The following is a 15,139-nucleotide window of genomic DNA, read 5'->3' as shown; positions in this document are numbered from 1 at the left end:
GCACTTTCCTTTTCTAGATCCCAGTCCACCTGGAAGGTGACAGTTCAGGCCCCGCCCTCAACACGCCCACGTTCTACCATAAATGGTCAATGCAAAGTGCCTCAGGAATATTTTGCATCTCAATCAGCCTGTTGATCGAAGGCATTTTACGCCAAATCATAGCAGAGAAGACGAGGAAAAGGAATTTTACGGAGAGAGAAATAGTCATGCTGGAGGTGGAGGTCAGGAAATTATTATTATTATTATTGTTGTTATTATTGTGAGAGCCACAGTGAGATCTGTGACTGCAGAGATGGAGAAGAGTCTGGTCTAAAGGTGGAGGTCAGAGGAGAGTGACATGGCACCGTCGTGGAGGCCAAGGAACCCTGAGCCCACCGCTGGACAACAAAATAGTCCCTGTTGTGCTGGCAGTCTGGCAGAGTGTTGGAGAGGGAATGAGACAGATTGGGAGGAGATCGATAAAATACAGTTTTATGTCTTTAATAAATGTAGAAATTAAATATTTCAACGGGGACTGTGAAAAGGCTCAGTGGACTTTGTGTTGTGTCCTCAGTCAGTCTAGAGGTGGAGAAGATGGGTGGAGGAGGTGGGTGGAGGAGGTCGTCTGTCTCCAGTACCAGTACATGACCTTGCCAGCGCATCCACACTGCAGCTTTACTCATGGCTGTCACCGCGCTATTTATATGTTTACTCTGAAATCATACTGATTGTTTCACACCTTGTCACAGTTGATAATCAATCAGTTCTGTCCTCTGTATCAATAATAATCAATCAGTTCGATCCTCTGTATCATTAATAATCAATCAGTTCTGTCCACCGCTCTATCATTTGAAGCTGAATGTATGAACATGGAGTTGCTGATTCAGCAGTAACGTTCCACTAAAGAAACATCTAGAACTCTGCAGCTCGGCTGTTTATGATCACGTGGATCAATAAGTCTGATCTGTGAAGACATTAAATGTATGAGATGAATCTAGCTTCAATTCACCACTTCACCATCAGCACCACCAGGTTCTCCGTCTCCAAAATGTGCATGTGCTAAAGTGGGCTTTCCTGGTTCTCCCTCAAAATGCTTTTTTTTAGATCACAAAGTTTGCGTGGGAAGTGGCGTATGCATCTTTCAGGACCTGTTTTGTGGGTAAACAACCTTTATAGATGAGGCCCCAGGTTTTAGATACTGTATGCTTTCAATGGTTTCAGACCTGCTTTTGGAACTTGTTTCGGTACTGGTTTTTGACCCGGTTTCAGACATGGTCCCAAACCCGGTTTCAGACATGGTCTCAAACCCGGTTTCAGACCCGGTCTCTGACTTGGTTTCCTGGCAGGAGCTGCTTCTTGTATTTATGTTGGTGTGTTTCCTCTGCTTGGACTGACAGCTAAGGAGGCATTCGTCCAGCTCGCCGACCTCCTCAATATCGAAGTGATCACGCTCAAGTCCCGACCACACCCATTTCAGAGCTCTTGCCCCGCCCTCTACCAGTCGGCCCCGAGCCGCCTTCTCCGCCGGCTGGTCCAACACCGGTGAGAAGCAATGTGTGACAAACGGTGACTCTGCAGGATGTTCTGTAACGTAGAACTGAGCTGCCTGCTCTCCGTTCAGGGCCTTCGTCATCGTGTATGACCTGATTATTCTGGTGAATGCTGTATTCATCGGTCTGGATGAGGAAAACCCCATGATCGCCCACTCAGAGTGGGTCTTTCTGACCCTCTACCTTCTAGAAATCCTGATGAAGCTTTATGTGTTTGAGCCCAGAGCCTTCTTCTCCAGACACTGCTTCTGGAACTGGTGAGTTGATGCTGAAATCTTTACACCGTCGTCACCTCGATACACACAAATCATATTGACACTCAGTAATTCTGTCTTTTAGGAATGTTGCACACAAGCAGTGTGAAGAGTAGAACCTGTCTGCCATTAGATCCTAAACTGATAGGGTCCATTTAGAATGGACCACAGGGCCGGTTGGTGTCTGAACACAGTCCTTTTACACACTGGCTGTGATCTGATCGCCATACTTGGAGTACAACTCTTCATGTCAGTTATGTAACATCACTTTCATCCAGTTTTGAAAAACAATGTGGCTGTCAAAGCTGGACTGGAGGATTCAGAAGCTGCTCTCAAACAGAGAATTGTCTTTTCCTGATCAGACTCTGAACAGGTGGAATGTTTTTGTGTTGTGAGAGAGCCTGTATAGCCACACGCTGCAGTTTGTTGTTTTAACTCTTCATCCTGACTTGTTGAACTCACTTTCAAAGTGTTCAGCGTGTGGAGTGATCATCTTGTCCTCGACCAGGATTCACTGCCCAATCTTCTTTTTGTGAGACGGCAGTGACAACCCACAGTGCCAGCTTTATTTACTGATCGTTCATTTAATCCAAAATCCCAAATCACGGATGTACGTCTTTGTATTCAGTAGTCGTGTAATGATCTTTTGAGTTAACATGATCCAAGTCGGTAAACCTCTAAAATGACACTTGTGTTTTCTCTCTACAGGTTTGACACCATCATCGTCATTTCTGCTCTCGTCGCTACCATTGCTAACTCGGCTCTAAAATCCTGTAAGAACAGTTTGGTTTTTAAGTGAGATTGTTCAGCTCTGATGAGAAGCTTAAAGCTGAAGATTTAAGCTGTTGGGAGTGATGTGTTGCTTTATTCATTAATCTTTGTGTCGATGGATAACTGAGAGCTCTTTGTGACCCTGTCGCAGCCGGCGGTTACACCAGTCGACAGATCCTGGACATCGTCTTCATTCTACGAGTCCTCAGACTGATTCGAGTGGTCGACAGTATCAAAAGGTTCCACAACTTTTTTCCTAATGTTCTTTTTCAGAGTGTTAAATATTTAGAAACTACCTCCAGATCACTGGTTTATTTATGTACCAGGAGCAACAGTTGAGTATTTAAGGAAACCAGTCTATGGATATTCACTGAGCTGTCTTTGCTTCGTGTCTTGTGTCAGGTTCCGTATCATTATAAACACACTGATCAGGATCGGACCAGCGATCCTCACATTTGGACAGCTCATTATTGTAAGTAGCTTAAAGGTAATATCTCCTAAAAGTACGGTGGGGGGTGTTGGTGGGGGTGTTGGTGACACTGTCACTGCTGTGGTGGGGGGTGTTGGTGATGCTGTGGTGGGGGTGTTGGTGACGCTGTGGTGGGGGTGTTGGTGACACTGTCACTGCTGTGGTGGGGGGTGTTGGTGACGCTGTGGTGGGGGTGTTGGTGACACTGTCACTGCTGTGGTGGGGGTGTTGGTGACGTTGTGGTGGGGGTGTTGGTGACGCTGTGGTGGGGGGTGTTGGTGACGCTGGGGTGGGGGTGTTGGTGACGCTGTGGTGGGGGTGTTGGTGACGCTGTCACTGCTGTGGTGGGGGGTGTTGGTGACGCTGTGGGCTGTGGTGGGGGTGTTGGTGACGCTGTGGTGGGAGTGTTGGTGACGCTGTCACTGCTGTGGTGGGGGGTGTTGGTGACGCTGTGGTGGGGGTGTTGGTGACGCTGTGGGCTGTGGTGGGGGTGTTGGTGACGCTGTGGTGGGAGTGTTGGTGACGCTGTCACTGCTGTGGTGGGGGGTGTTGGTGACGCTGTGGTGGGGGTGTTGGTGACGCTGTGGTGGGAGTGTTGGTGACGCTGTCACTGCTGTGGTGGGGGGTGTTGGTGACGCTGTGGTGGGGGTGTTGGTGACGCTGTGGGCTGTGGTGGGGGTGTTGGTGACGCTGTGGTGGGAGTGTTGGTGACGCTGTCACTGCTGTGGTGGGGGGTGTTGGTGACGCTGTGGTGGGGGTGTTGGTGACGCTGTCACTGCTGTGGTGGGGGTGTTGGTGACGCTGTGGTGGGGGTGTTGGTGACGCTGTGGTGGGGGGTGTTGGTGACGCTGTCACTGCTGTGGTGGGGGATGTTGGTGACGCTGTGGTGGGGGTGTTGGTGGGGGTGTTGGTGACGCTCTCACTGCTGTGGTGGGGGGTGTTGGTGACGCTGTGGTGGGGGTGTTGGTGACGCTGTGGTGGGGGGGTGCTCTTGTCCAGGTGGTCTACTACGTGTTTGCTGTGGTCGGAATGGAGCTTTTCAAAGACAAAGTGAAGTTTTATGAAGCAAACGCCAGCGACCCGGCGAAGACTTACTGTGGAAACATTCTGCTCAAAGGAACAGCCTTCGCACACTTCAACTATTGTAAGAACAATTTTAACAACATCGTGTCGTCCTTCATCCTCCTGGTGGAGCTGACGGTGGTCAACCAGTGGCATGATATCCTTCACCTGCTGTCTGCTCGAGCTGTGCTGTATGCTGTCAGGAAGTGAAACAGTAAAAGTGTTGTCGCATATTCTGGGAAGGTTCTCACTGGTGTTTGTGTCCTTAACATGATGGTACTGCTCAGCAGTGGCTTTGCTGCCGTCACACACTCATCAGCCAGGCTCTTTTTTGTCCTTTTCCACATCGTGGTTGTCATCATCATCATCAAGTAAGTGTTAAGTTCAAACATCGGTAACTAAACATCCTGAAGTCAAACGTCTCCTCTTCTGTATGCTGTCCTGTTCCTCTCCTTTGTCTTTCAGTATCTTTGTGGCGTTCGTCTTGGAAGCCTTTTTCGTTGAGTACTCGGTTGAGAAAAGTGATCTTCTGACATCTTTGGAGAAGAAAATCCAAGAACTGGAGCTGGCTGTTGCACAGTATGACAACCGACATGAAACACAAACATTCTGACTGGAGATGAGTTATTTTATCTGGAGACAGATTATATATTTGAAGTTTGGCAACAGTGAATGCCCAATTTGAACATTATATTATAAAAACTGATTTTCCACAGTTTGTTTACTGAGATTTATAAGCTTGTTCTGTCATCGTTGAACTTTGCTCCCTAAAATCAGCTGATTGTAAAAGTTTAAATAACTAAGTGGGTAAAAAGCTCCTCCAGAAACAAAGTGGGCTTCGTTAAAAGGTGCCGCGTTAATGCTGACACACGGGGATGATTTCAGTTGAATGCCTCAAACTGCTGAAAGCTGAGAGCCACAGGGAGCTGCTTCAGAGGGGCTAAAGAGCCACATGTGGCTCCACAGCTGCAGTTTGGAATGGACCCACTGGACACCTCCCAAACACTGCTTCAATCTCACTGGGGGTAATAGTGACCACAGGAGCCCCATCCGCCCCTGCCCACTCATTATAATGTCACGACATAAGCGGGTATTTTGTATCCTGAGGACTCTGATTGAGCCACTTTCCATTGGTTTGATGTTTTTAAATGCATGAAACTCACAAAGTGTTTCTTTGGTGGTTAACCAGGGACGAGTCGGATGAAAACTTGGTGAATTCTATGGAAACCATTGACAATGACCTGGGAGCCAGTCAGTGTGAAACAACTACTGCCACTCCGCCTCATCTCATGTTTAAAATCGCCTCAAAAAGTGAGTCAAGACAAGTCGGGAAGGAAAAAGAGGAGTTTTCCTTGCTGTGTAGAAATGCTTTGGACATTCTGCAGTATGACTATGTGTTGGTGTGAATTTCAGCATAAATAGTGTCCCAATGTGTTTCTTTCTCAGGATATCGGACTGTCGACGCTTTGTTGCAGCGAATGTTTGAGTCTGATCTGAATCCTGAAGACTTTGATGAGAACAACGATCCCAAAGCTCAGAGCAGCGACAGTTTTACAAACCCGTCATTCAGCTCCGTGTAAACTTTCAAATCCACACACACACATACACACACACACACACACACACACACACATACATCACTACATTTAGTGTATTTATAGTCCGTGGACAATTCCAGTCCAGCTGGACGATCTTCTGCAGTTTCCATCGACTTTATATTTTCCCTCTTTTTCATGTTAATTAACTTAATAGAAATGTTCAGTATATCATGTTTTTCTATACTTGTGATTCAGCTGCAGATCAGATCATCATTTCTTGATGACGTTGATTCAAAGATTCAACATACTTTTTGTGATTTTTGTATATTGTGTATATATATGAACCAGTAAATGAAGTTTCACACTTGTTATCTCTATCACCAGAAGTAAATCTGATGTCTGTCTCAGAATGATTATTTCATGATCAGTCATTTCTGTTGTTCTGTTTATATTCTTTCACCTTTACCTCTGTGTAAAACATAAAAAAGGATTTTTTGTATTGAAACTACACAGACGTGTGCAGAGAACAAAACACTATAAACTTGAACAAAATAGAGAGAACCAGACATTCTAGTGGTCTGATGATGAACCGGATGTTATCAGGAGAGAGTCAACTATTAAACTAGTGATCTGGACGATAAAACTAGAACAGGACCGCCAGTCAAACCACTACGGGTCGGCCATGTTTGTTTACAGGCACATGAGCTGAAGGAAGGGGAGGGAGGGGGACCGATGCCGTGCTCCGTCACCTCCATCAGGCTCTGCAGGAGGGAACAGCGACAGCCAAAGAATCTTTCCACCTCGGGAGCCGGAATAAAAACTTTGTGGATACAGTAGATCAGAACACTGGTGTCGTGTCAACGGTTCTGCGGATAGACAAGTATTCATTGTCGTGTAAACGGGGCCTGAATCCGTGAAGTCTTTTTCATTTTTCAAAGCTCACTGAAAAACAGTAATGAAGCACCACAACTGTAAACTAGGCAGACACAACAGAGAGGACCTGCTAGGAGTGAGCTAATTAGCCTCTATGTAATTATCTAATTACACGGAAGCAGAGCAATCTGTTATAAAAACACTGTCTAGGTGACTTAGGCTGCATTTACACTGTCGCTGTCGTCCCCACCTCTCCCTCTCCCTCTCCCTCTCCCTCTCCCTCTCCCTCTCTCTCTTTCTCATTGGAACGTAAGGAATAATGGCTGTTGGTTCTCTGGAGAGGAGCACAGACAGTAGGTAGGAGGGAACCAAGCATAGTCTTGTATACTGAGGTCATCCAGTGTGTGAAGCTCCTCGCTCTGACTGAAGCAGATCAGCTCTGCTACAGTTCACAGTGGTGAACTGGTGAAACCTTAAGGCACAATGATTCACTGTGTCCAAGGACTGCAGACTTTTCACTGAAGCACCCATGAAAAGAACATGGCCATAGTCAAAGTGCTAAAAACGTTGAAGACACGACATTTACGAGCACTTAGGGAAAAACATGATTGGTTACGAAAATAAAATCCAATCTTGATTTTAAGTTTGCAAACTAAAATGGCAATGTGCTCTTTAAAGGAAAACTCTGGATCAAGAACAAAATCAAGATGGTAACTACTGACACCTTCTATTTGTTTACCTTGAGTAGTGGTTATTTCTGGACGGCTGTCTGCTCATTTACTGAGTGAAGACCAGCACTTTTATTTTCTCGGCATTCAACACAAGCTTCAAATTGTGCAGGTGAGATCGGACAATAAGGAAAGCTCGCTGGGGCCTCCCCGGGTCTGGGGGGCTGCTGGCCACCGGGGCGGCGGTGTCCGGGCCCGATGGCCTCGGGCCCCCTTGTGTCGCTACAGGCCCCCCCGCAACAGTTCCAGCCACACTCAGTGGACAAACCACACAAACACACACACACATTTCCACTCCTCATGATGTGTTGCTGATGTTGCTTGTTTTCTGCCGTCATTCGATCAACTATAAAAATCATGTTCTTCTTTTGTTGTTGCTTCTTTGTTCATTCATGTTCCTGCTTCATGTTCCTGTCTAGATAATAGAGCTGCTCAGGCTGGTTAATCTAGAAAATAATCTTACTGTCTAGATAGAGCTGCTCAGGCTGGTTAATCTAGAAAATCATGTTACTGTCTAGATAGAGCTGCTCAGGCTGGTTAATCTAGAAAATCATCTTACTGTCTAGATAGAGCTGCTCAGGCTGGTTAATCTAGTAACAGTTGTAAAGTATTTGGATCAGTGTGATAACTGTAAATAATATATGTAGCACTAACAAGGGTATTGTATGTTGTCCCCCACCCCCACCCCTCAATCTTCAAAATGCAATGTGATCTGGGTGACGGTGCTCAGACTGCCACCCCCGGATAAGCGGGAGAAAATGAATGGATGGATGGATGGATGGATGGATGGATGGATGGATGGATGGATGGATGGATGGATGGATGCGTTTGTTAGATTATTGCACAGGTCTTTCACATAAATAGAAAATAAACTGGTTCCTAGGAGCGAGCCCTGTGGAACACCTTTGGTGAAGAATTTGAGCCGCTCTGTTTGAGCGGACTGGTATCTGTTTGAGTGGACTGGTATCTGTTTGACAGGACTGGTATCTGTTTGACCGGTCTGGTATCTGTTTGACAGGACTGGTATCTGTTTGACAGGTAGTCGACAAAGCAGCCGGCAGCTTACCCTGAGATGCCAATCTTAGTTCGAGTTTTAACTAAAAGAGAGTGATCCAGTGTCAAAAGCCTTTGAAAGCTCAATGAAAAGTGCAGTACAATATTTCTTGACATCCAGTGTATAAATAAAATCATTTAAAACTTAAAGGGGCTGTAACCGTGCTGTGCTGCTTTCTAAAACCAGATTGAAAAGTATTCCAAATACAATAGGTTTCTAAAAACAACTTGAAAAACACTGACCAGGTTTTTACACATTTTAGCCACAATACATAGTTTAGAAAAAGGCCTGTAATTGTTTCCTCCTTTAAGAAGTGGAAGAACAAAGACCAATTTCCAGACTGTTTAAAGTTTGTTGGTACAAAAAGAACAGGTGAAAGTTCAGCAATAAAATCAGCAGTCAGCTTCAGAATCAAGGGTTCCAACTTGTCTGGACCAGCTGCTTTCCTGGTGTCCAGATCTTTGAGTGCTCTGTGAACCTCCAGAACGGCAATGGGCTCAAATTAAATTTAGGCATATTTAAATCATTGCACTTTTCAAGGAAATCGGGAGTTGAGTCTGTACCTGCTAAGACGGGGTTGTGTGCTTCCAACAGGGAACCTGCTGAAATAAAGTGCTCATTAAAACAATCCAACAAGGTTCTGTCCATCTCTGATTAAATAGTTTGGAGTTTGTGCAGGCTCATCCAAAGATTTTACAGTTTTCCCAAATTTGTTTGGATCGTTCAAGTACATGGTCATTTCAGAAAGATAACGCTTGTTTTATTAGGAAGGTGCATTTGTTTCTAATCTGTTTAAAACGGAGCCAACCAGGGACAGATTTGTTTTTTCTTGCCCTCGACCAGGCAGCATCCCATCTGTAGTTTTCCACTGAATGAAGCCTGAGCTTGACGCTCTATAATTTCCCTCTTCTTTATCCACATAGAAAAAAAAATCCACAGGACCACTCGTAAAGTTTAACAGTTTACTTCGGCTCAGAAACCAAAAAAAAGGGGAAAGGTGTTCAAAGTTATAAAAGTAGTCCGTTAAATCCAGGTAACAATCATTAGTGATAAGAAAAGAAGGAGAGGGAGGGAGAGGTCAAAAGACCGTGTGGCTCCACTCTCAGCCTGCCTGACTCACTGTCCCACTTAACTCCCAAATGCCCCCCCCCCCCCCCCCCCCCCCCCCGGAGCATCAAAACACCAAACAGTGCAAATATGACATAAAGTACATTTTTATCTACCTAAATTAACCCCAAATACTAAATCATTAACTTATTACAATATTGCACATATGAACTGAAAATACCTGTAAAAGATCCTCCTGATTCCTTCCAAATCAATAAACGGAAATTACTGCTGTTTTCGATTAACTTAAATTGTTATTTACCCTTTTAACCAACATCAATGAACTGCATTTAGGCTCCTACACTATCTTTAAAAACAGCTGCAATCTCAGGCGAGAACCAAGGATTGTTTGGGCCCTTTACCCTATAGGTGCACCATGTTTGTTTGTTTGTTTAGGAGCCTAAAGAACTCATCATAAAAGCATTGCCATGCAAATTCTACATTATCAAAAAGAGACACTCTGGACCACACAATATGAGACAAATCATGGATAAAAGTTTGATCATTGAAATGCTTCATATTTCTTTTTGTCATTATTCGAGGTTTTGTTTTTGACAATTTCACATTTCTAGTTGCAGGAATGTCAGTGTACTTATGTGGGGCATTAGTCCTAATTAGATCAATCAAAGATAATCTCATAAGATGTTAAATGTTAGACCGAGTGGGGCTGTCCATTAATTGGACCAGATTAAAAGGGTCACAAACAGACTTCAGGTTGTCTGAAGTTGGAGTAAACCAGTCCAGACTTAAGTCACCGACAAAGACAAATTCATTTGAAATGAATCCGTGACGATTGTGCAGCAATGTGAGCGCATCACTGCAGGCAGAGGGAGGTCTGGAACAGCCCATAATTGTGAGGGCCTGGCCATTAGAAAAGTCAAGTTTCAGGGCAAGACTTTCAAATTGTTTCTGAATTGACAGGGAGGACAGCAAAGTTGCATTAAACTTATTTTTGACCTAGATGGCAACCCCTCCTTCTTTTTTTTGGGCGAGGCGGTCACATCGGAAGACATAACCTGAGATAGGGATGTCATTATCAGAAACTGACTTATTTAGCCAAGTTTCAGAAAGCACAAGATTATGGGTACCTGTGTACTGAATTCATATTGTGATTTGGTCCAACGGGCTTCTATCATTAATATGCATTACACCAAGCCCTCACCTACCTCTGAATTCTTCAGCCCTGGGTTGGGCTCAATGTTGCCTGACAACAAAAACAGAAGTCAGATTAAACATTTCCTTTTCTTCTTTCCTTCTAGACACAGTCACTCTCTTTAGAGTGTACGGACACAATAAGCAATTTGTTGTTCGAGAATATATGTAAACAATTGTAGCAACTGATAACATGTTTTCTCTGGCTGACAACTCCACAGCACCAACTTTGGGGGTGTTTAACAAAACGTGCAGGTCCCTGCATGAGGAAGACCCCGATGGGGGCGTGGCACAGCATTGTTCAATTCATACCCGCTATTAATTACATAATTGGACCAGAGCGAAAATGGAGAGGCTGCCGGTGGGGAATCCAAGATGGCCGACAATAAGGCTGCTTCCTTGTGATCGCCGTCACATTGTTCCGCCATTTTCTTCCGAATCACCACCACAGCGCCACTTTCGATAGGAGGCTGGAGTACATGAGTGACCGTACTTCTTCAGAACTGAAACCCCGCCAGTGCGGTATAAAGAAGGTGGCTTGCGGGCGCTGACATACTTGTTAGCGGTCGCCACCATAATTGCTCACGGTCAGCGCCATACTACTCTCAAAATTGAAACCCCGCCAGTGCAGTATCAAATAATGTAAAGCGTATGGGCACCGTCATACTTGTTTGCGGTCACCGCCATACTTGTAAGTGGTCGCCACCATATCTAAAAGGCAGAATGACGTCAGTGGCTAAAGTTACGTCATGGCTTCATGGGTCATGTTCAGTTCTGAGAAGCACAAGTACACTGGAAGGTACATCCAGGTAGATTTTATCTGACTAAAGCTCAGAGAGTATTTATAAGGTCCAGAGCCAAGTGGATTGAGGAAGGAGATAAAACCATCATATTGAACATTCAATTTATAAAAACAGCCTAGAAAGAAAAGATTCACTCTCATGATGAACGGGGAAGAATACTTAGAACCAAAAAGTATAGTGAAGGAGATCCTGAATTTCTTTAGATACCTGTATGATTCTTCTTATTCTAAACAAAATGCTGAATTACTTTAAATCATTTATTACTGTAAATGATGAAACCTTTAGAAATGTTTGTGAGGAGGATTTAAATTGAAGAATCATCATGAAACCAGCCTCTGACTGATCTCCAGGATCAGATGGAATCACTACAAACATTCTGAAAAGAAATTAACGTTGCTATTTGAGGCAATATTGTTTTAATGGAAAGGAATTATTGAGAATGGAACAAGGTAGAATTATTTCAGACATCCTGAAATAATGGTTTATGCTTTTTTTCTTCTCTGGCTCTCAACGAAGGCGGTCGCATTTCCTCCCTCTCCGTTCCCTTATCTCTCCCTGCTTGCTGCTTGCTGCTGCCCTCTGTCCCGTGTGTCTCTCGTCAACTCTAATAAGAGCCTCTCTCTCGTCTCTATCCGAACCCAAACCAACCATGGATTTGATCAGCTGGTCTCTGAATGCAATCGACAAAATCTTCTTCACTGGAAAAGCGGGCATAGGAGAGCCCTCATGTCCTGCCGGAACTCACTTTGCCGGGTACACTCTCGACTCCTGGTCGACGTGGAGGTTAGTGTGCCTGTCGATCTTTTCCGTGGAGGACGTGGAAGACGTCTACATATTTGGATTTACGATATTAGGTATGCTGCTGATTGGAGCGAGCAGCTACCTAACCTATCGCAAAGTTGACAAAATGCTGGCAGCTGCATTGGGAAGGTTGTCAGTGATCACTGAAGGACTGAACAGGGCTCTGAACACTCAGACTCATACGATAAACGAACCCAGAAGCAGGCAGGATGCCACTTCTGGACGTTTGAATGAAATGGATTCCAACTTGGAGAAGCTGGGCGCCCTGAGGGGACGCTAAAATAAAGAAATGGCCACAGATTTGGATTTAAACTCGCTGGAGACCAGAGACTTGTACTCAGAGTGCTACAAAACAAGACACCCTGACCTCAAAACACCTCTGATCTTCATTGGACTCCCATGACAACCGGAGGTTGTTTACATTCTCTCCTAGGATAAAGACGCAACAAAGGCTCTGCCCCCACCTTGCCCTTATCTTCACACCCTTTCCCCCTGAGGAACTATCTCTGACCAGAACTTATCCGAGGTCGTCTCACATCATCAGAGGCCGGACTGACTGGAAGGAGGAATAACTCAGAACTGTCCCCGCCTCCGCTGGCACCACCCCCCCCCCACCCCCCCCAAGCGGTTGAGGGTCTCTTCGCGGTCGCGCCGATACTGGCTGCGTAGTGCAAATTGGAGGCTCATGATCGACTGGGGGCAACCTCTCTCCTGCAAACCCCCTCCCTCCCACCCACCCCACCCCATGGAATTCCTATGTGCTCTGTCTTGTGACATGTACTATGTTGTAATATGCTGGATGCTAAATGTGCTGAGGTGTTTTTTTCTTATATTCCAGACTTTACTCTAAGGAGTACTGTCTGCAATGTGACTTCTTTTTTCTCCTCCCTCTCCCAATGTTGTCTTCTTCTTTCCATCTGTGCTTGAAGTAATTTCGTTGTACAGAAAAGTAGAATGACAATAAAATGAATCTTGAATCTTGAATCTTGAATTTATTCTATTTGTCATGTTTCCTTACCTTCAGGACAAAATAAGAAAAGTGTCACATCTAACTCCACTCTGCTCTATTCTAAATTCTGCTTTACATTTACATTTCACTTCACTGCACCTGTGTCATTTTATATCCCAAAATGTCGGTGAGCCACGTAACAGAAGTTTATTCTGTTTTACACCTGCTGCGTACAGGATTGACTAAGTTCTCTAACTCAGCTGCAGCTGGAACCTCAGTGAAGCTCAGGGTCAGAGGTCAGAGGTCAGCTGTAACCACAGTGAAGCTCAGGGTCAGAGGTCAGAGGTCAGCTGTAACCACAGTGAAGCCTCAGGGTCAGAGGTCAGAGATCAGCTACTAAACTGATCTGCCTCCTTCATTCATCCAGTGACAATGTGTGGCTTCATGAAGCAAAACAAATGAGTCTCTGGTCCTCCTTCTTGATTCCTGTGACTTCCTCCATCTCCTTCAGTATCTTGAGGATCTGTTGCAATACAGAGGACTAAAAGTAAACAAATCCAGCTTATGTTAGGTAAAAACTCTCAAACTTGATTGATGAGGTGTTTTCTTACCTGCTGGTCACTGAAAGGAAACATCCTCAGTTTGAGCTGCTGCTTCAGGGAAAGTGATGCTGACGACATCTTCCAGAGGTTCATTCTGTCCGAACAGACCCTCGACTCCATGAGATCATCATGTAAGATCTGAAGACAAAGAGCAAAGAGAGAACATATAGCAGCACTAGAGAATAGAACCACTAACAGCACAGTTAGTTTCACTCACCTTGATCTGCTCTCTGGAGAATACAGTCAGGATCTCCCCCCTTCAACACCTCAATCATCCTGCAGATTAAAATGTGTTGTTAAACCAATGAAAAGATGCAGCAGCACTGACTTTCTCGACTCACAGATGCTGCCTTATCTGTCCATGTTAACAAAAATGTCTCTAAAGACACTGACAAGATGCTGTTCAACTTCATATGGAAAAACAAAAACCATTACATTAAAAAAAACTGTAATAATGAACTTGTATGATAAAGGTGGTGTTTAGTCGCGCCGATCTGTGTCCCCTTGGACCGGGGGATCGGTCCAGCTCTCCGTTACTAGGGTCGGGTTCTAACTGCCTACAGATCTAAAATACCTGGAAGGATTCAGTAGAACGATTAAGCTGGTGACGAGGAAACTCGCCTAGCCTCTAACTGCCTACGTCCAGACGCCAATCCCACTTTCTCCAACTATTAACTGTGCTAAACAGCCTCTTGAAGCACGGCCAATATTGATTTTGGTTTCATCTGACCAGAGCACCTTCCTCCACATGTTTGGAGTCTCCCAGGTGGCTTGTGGCAAACTTTAAACCAGACTTTTTATGGATATCTTTGAGAAATGGCTTTCTTCTTGCCACTCTTCCATAAAGGCCAGATTTGTGCAGTGTACGACTGATTGTTGTCCTATGGACAGACTCTCCCACCTCAGCTGTACATCTCTGCAGTTCATCCAGAGTGATCATGGGCCTCTTGGCTGCATCTCTGATCAGTCTTCTCCTTCCTCGAAATGAAAGTTTGGAGGGACGGCCGGGTCTTGGTAGATTTGCAGTGGTCTGATACTCCTTCCATTTCAATATGATCTCTTGCACAGTGCTCCTTGAGATGTTTAAAGCTTGGGAAATCTTTTTGTATCCAAATCCGGCTTTAAACGTCTCCACAACAGTATCTCGGACCCCCCTGGTGTGTTCCTTGGTCTTCATGATGCTCTCTGCGCTTTAAACAGAACCCTGAGACGATCACAGAGCAGCTGCATTTATACGGAGACTTGACTACACACCGGTGGAGTCTATTTATCATCATCAGTCATTGAGGACATTGGACCATTCAGAGATCCTCACTGAACTTCTGGACTGAGTTTGCTGCACCGAAAGTAAAGGGGCCCAATAATATTGCACGCCCCACTTTTCAGTTTTTTATTTGTTAAAGTTTAAATTATCCAATAAATTTCGTTCCACTTCACGATTGTGTCC

At 44.9% G+C, this 15,139-nt stretch overlaps 1 protein-coding gene across 1 annotated transcript in view; it reads left to right on the top strand.

Moving 5' to 3' along the window:
- Positions 1-6,019, top strand: part of tpcn3 (two pore segment channel 3) — a 38,234-nt gene extending 32,215 nt beyond the window's left edge. Inside the window, exons 10-19 of the mRNA XM_080464273.1 lie at positions 1,377-1,521; positions 1,601-1,786; positions 2,492-2,556; positions 2,706-2,793; positions 2,957-3,026; positions 4,023-4,242; positions 4,366-4,456; positions 4,551-4,664; positions 5,275-5,396; positions 5,532-6,019. Coding sequence (XP_080320399.1) covers positions 1,377-1,521; positions 1,601-1,786; positions 2,492-2,556; positions 2,706-2,793; positions 2,957-3,026; positions 4,023-4,242; positions 4,366-4,456; positions 4,551-4,664; positions 5,275-5,396; positions 5,532-5,665 — 1,235 coding nt within the window. The 3' untranslated portion in view covers positions 5,666-6,019. The remainder of the gene's footprint in view (positions 1-1,376; positions 1,522-1,600; positions 1,787-2,491; positions 2,557-2,705; positions 2,794-2,956; positions 3,027-4,022; positions 4,243-4,365; positions 4,457-4,550; positions 4,665-5,274; positions 5,397-5,531) is intronic.
- The last annotated feature ends 9,120 nt before the right edge of the window (positions 6,020-15,139 follow it).

This window comes from Lipophrys pholis (assembly GCF_963383615.2).
Source record: "Lipophrys pholis genome assembly, chromosome: 5".
Taxonomy (NCBI): domain Eukaryota; kingdom Metazoa; phylum Chordata; class Actinopteri; order Blenniiformes; family Blenniidae; genus Lipophrys; species Lipophrys pholis.
The sequence above is the reverse complement of the archived record's forward strand: the minus strand, read 5'-3'. Positions and strand labels throughout refer to the sequence as shown.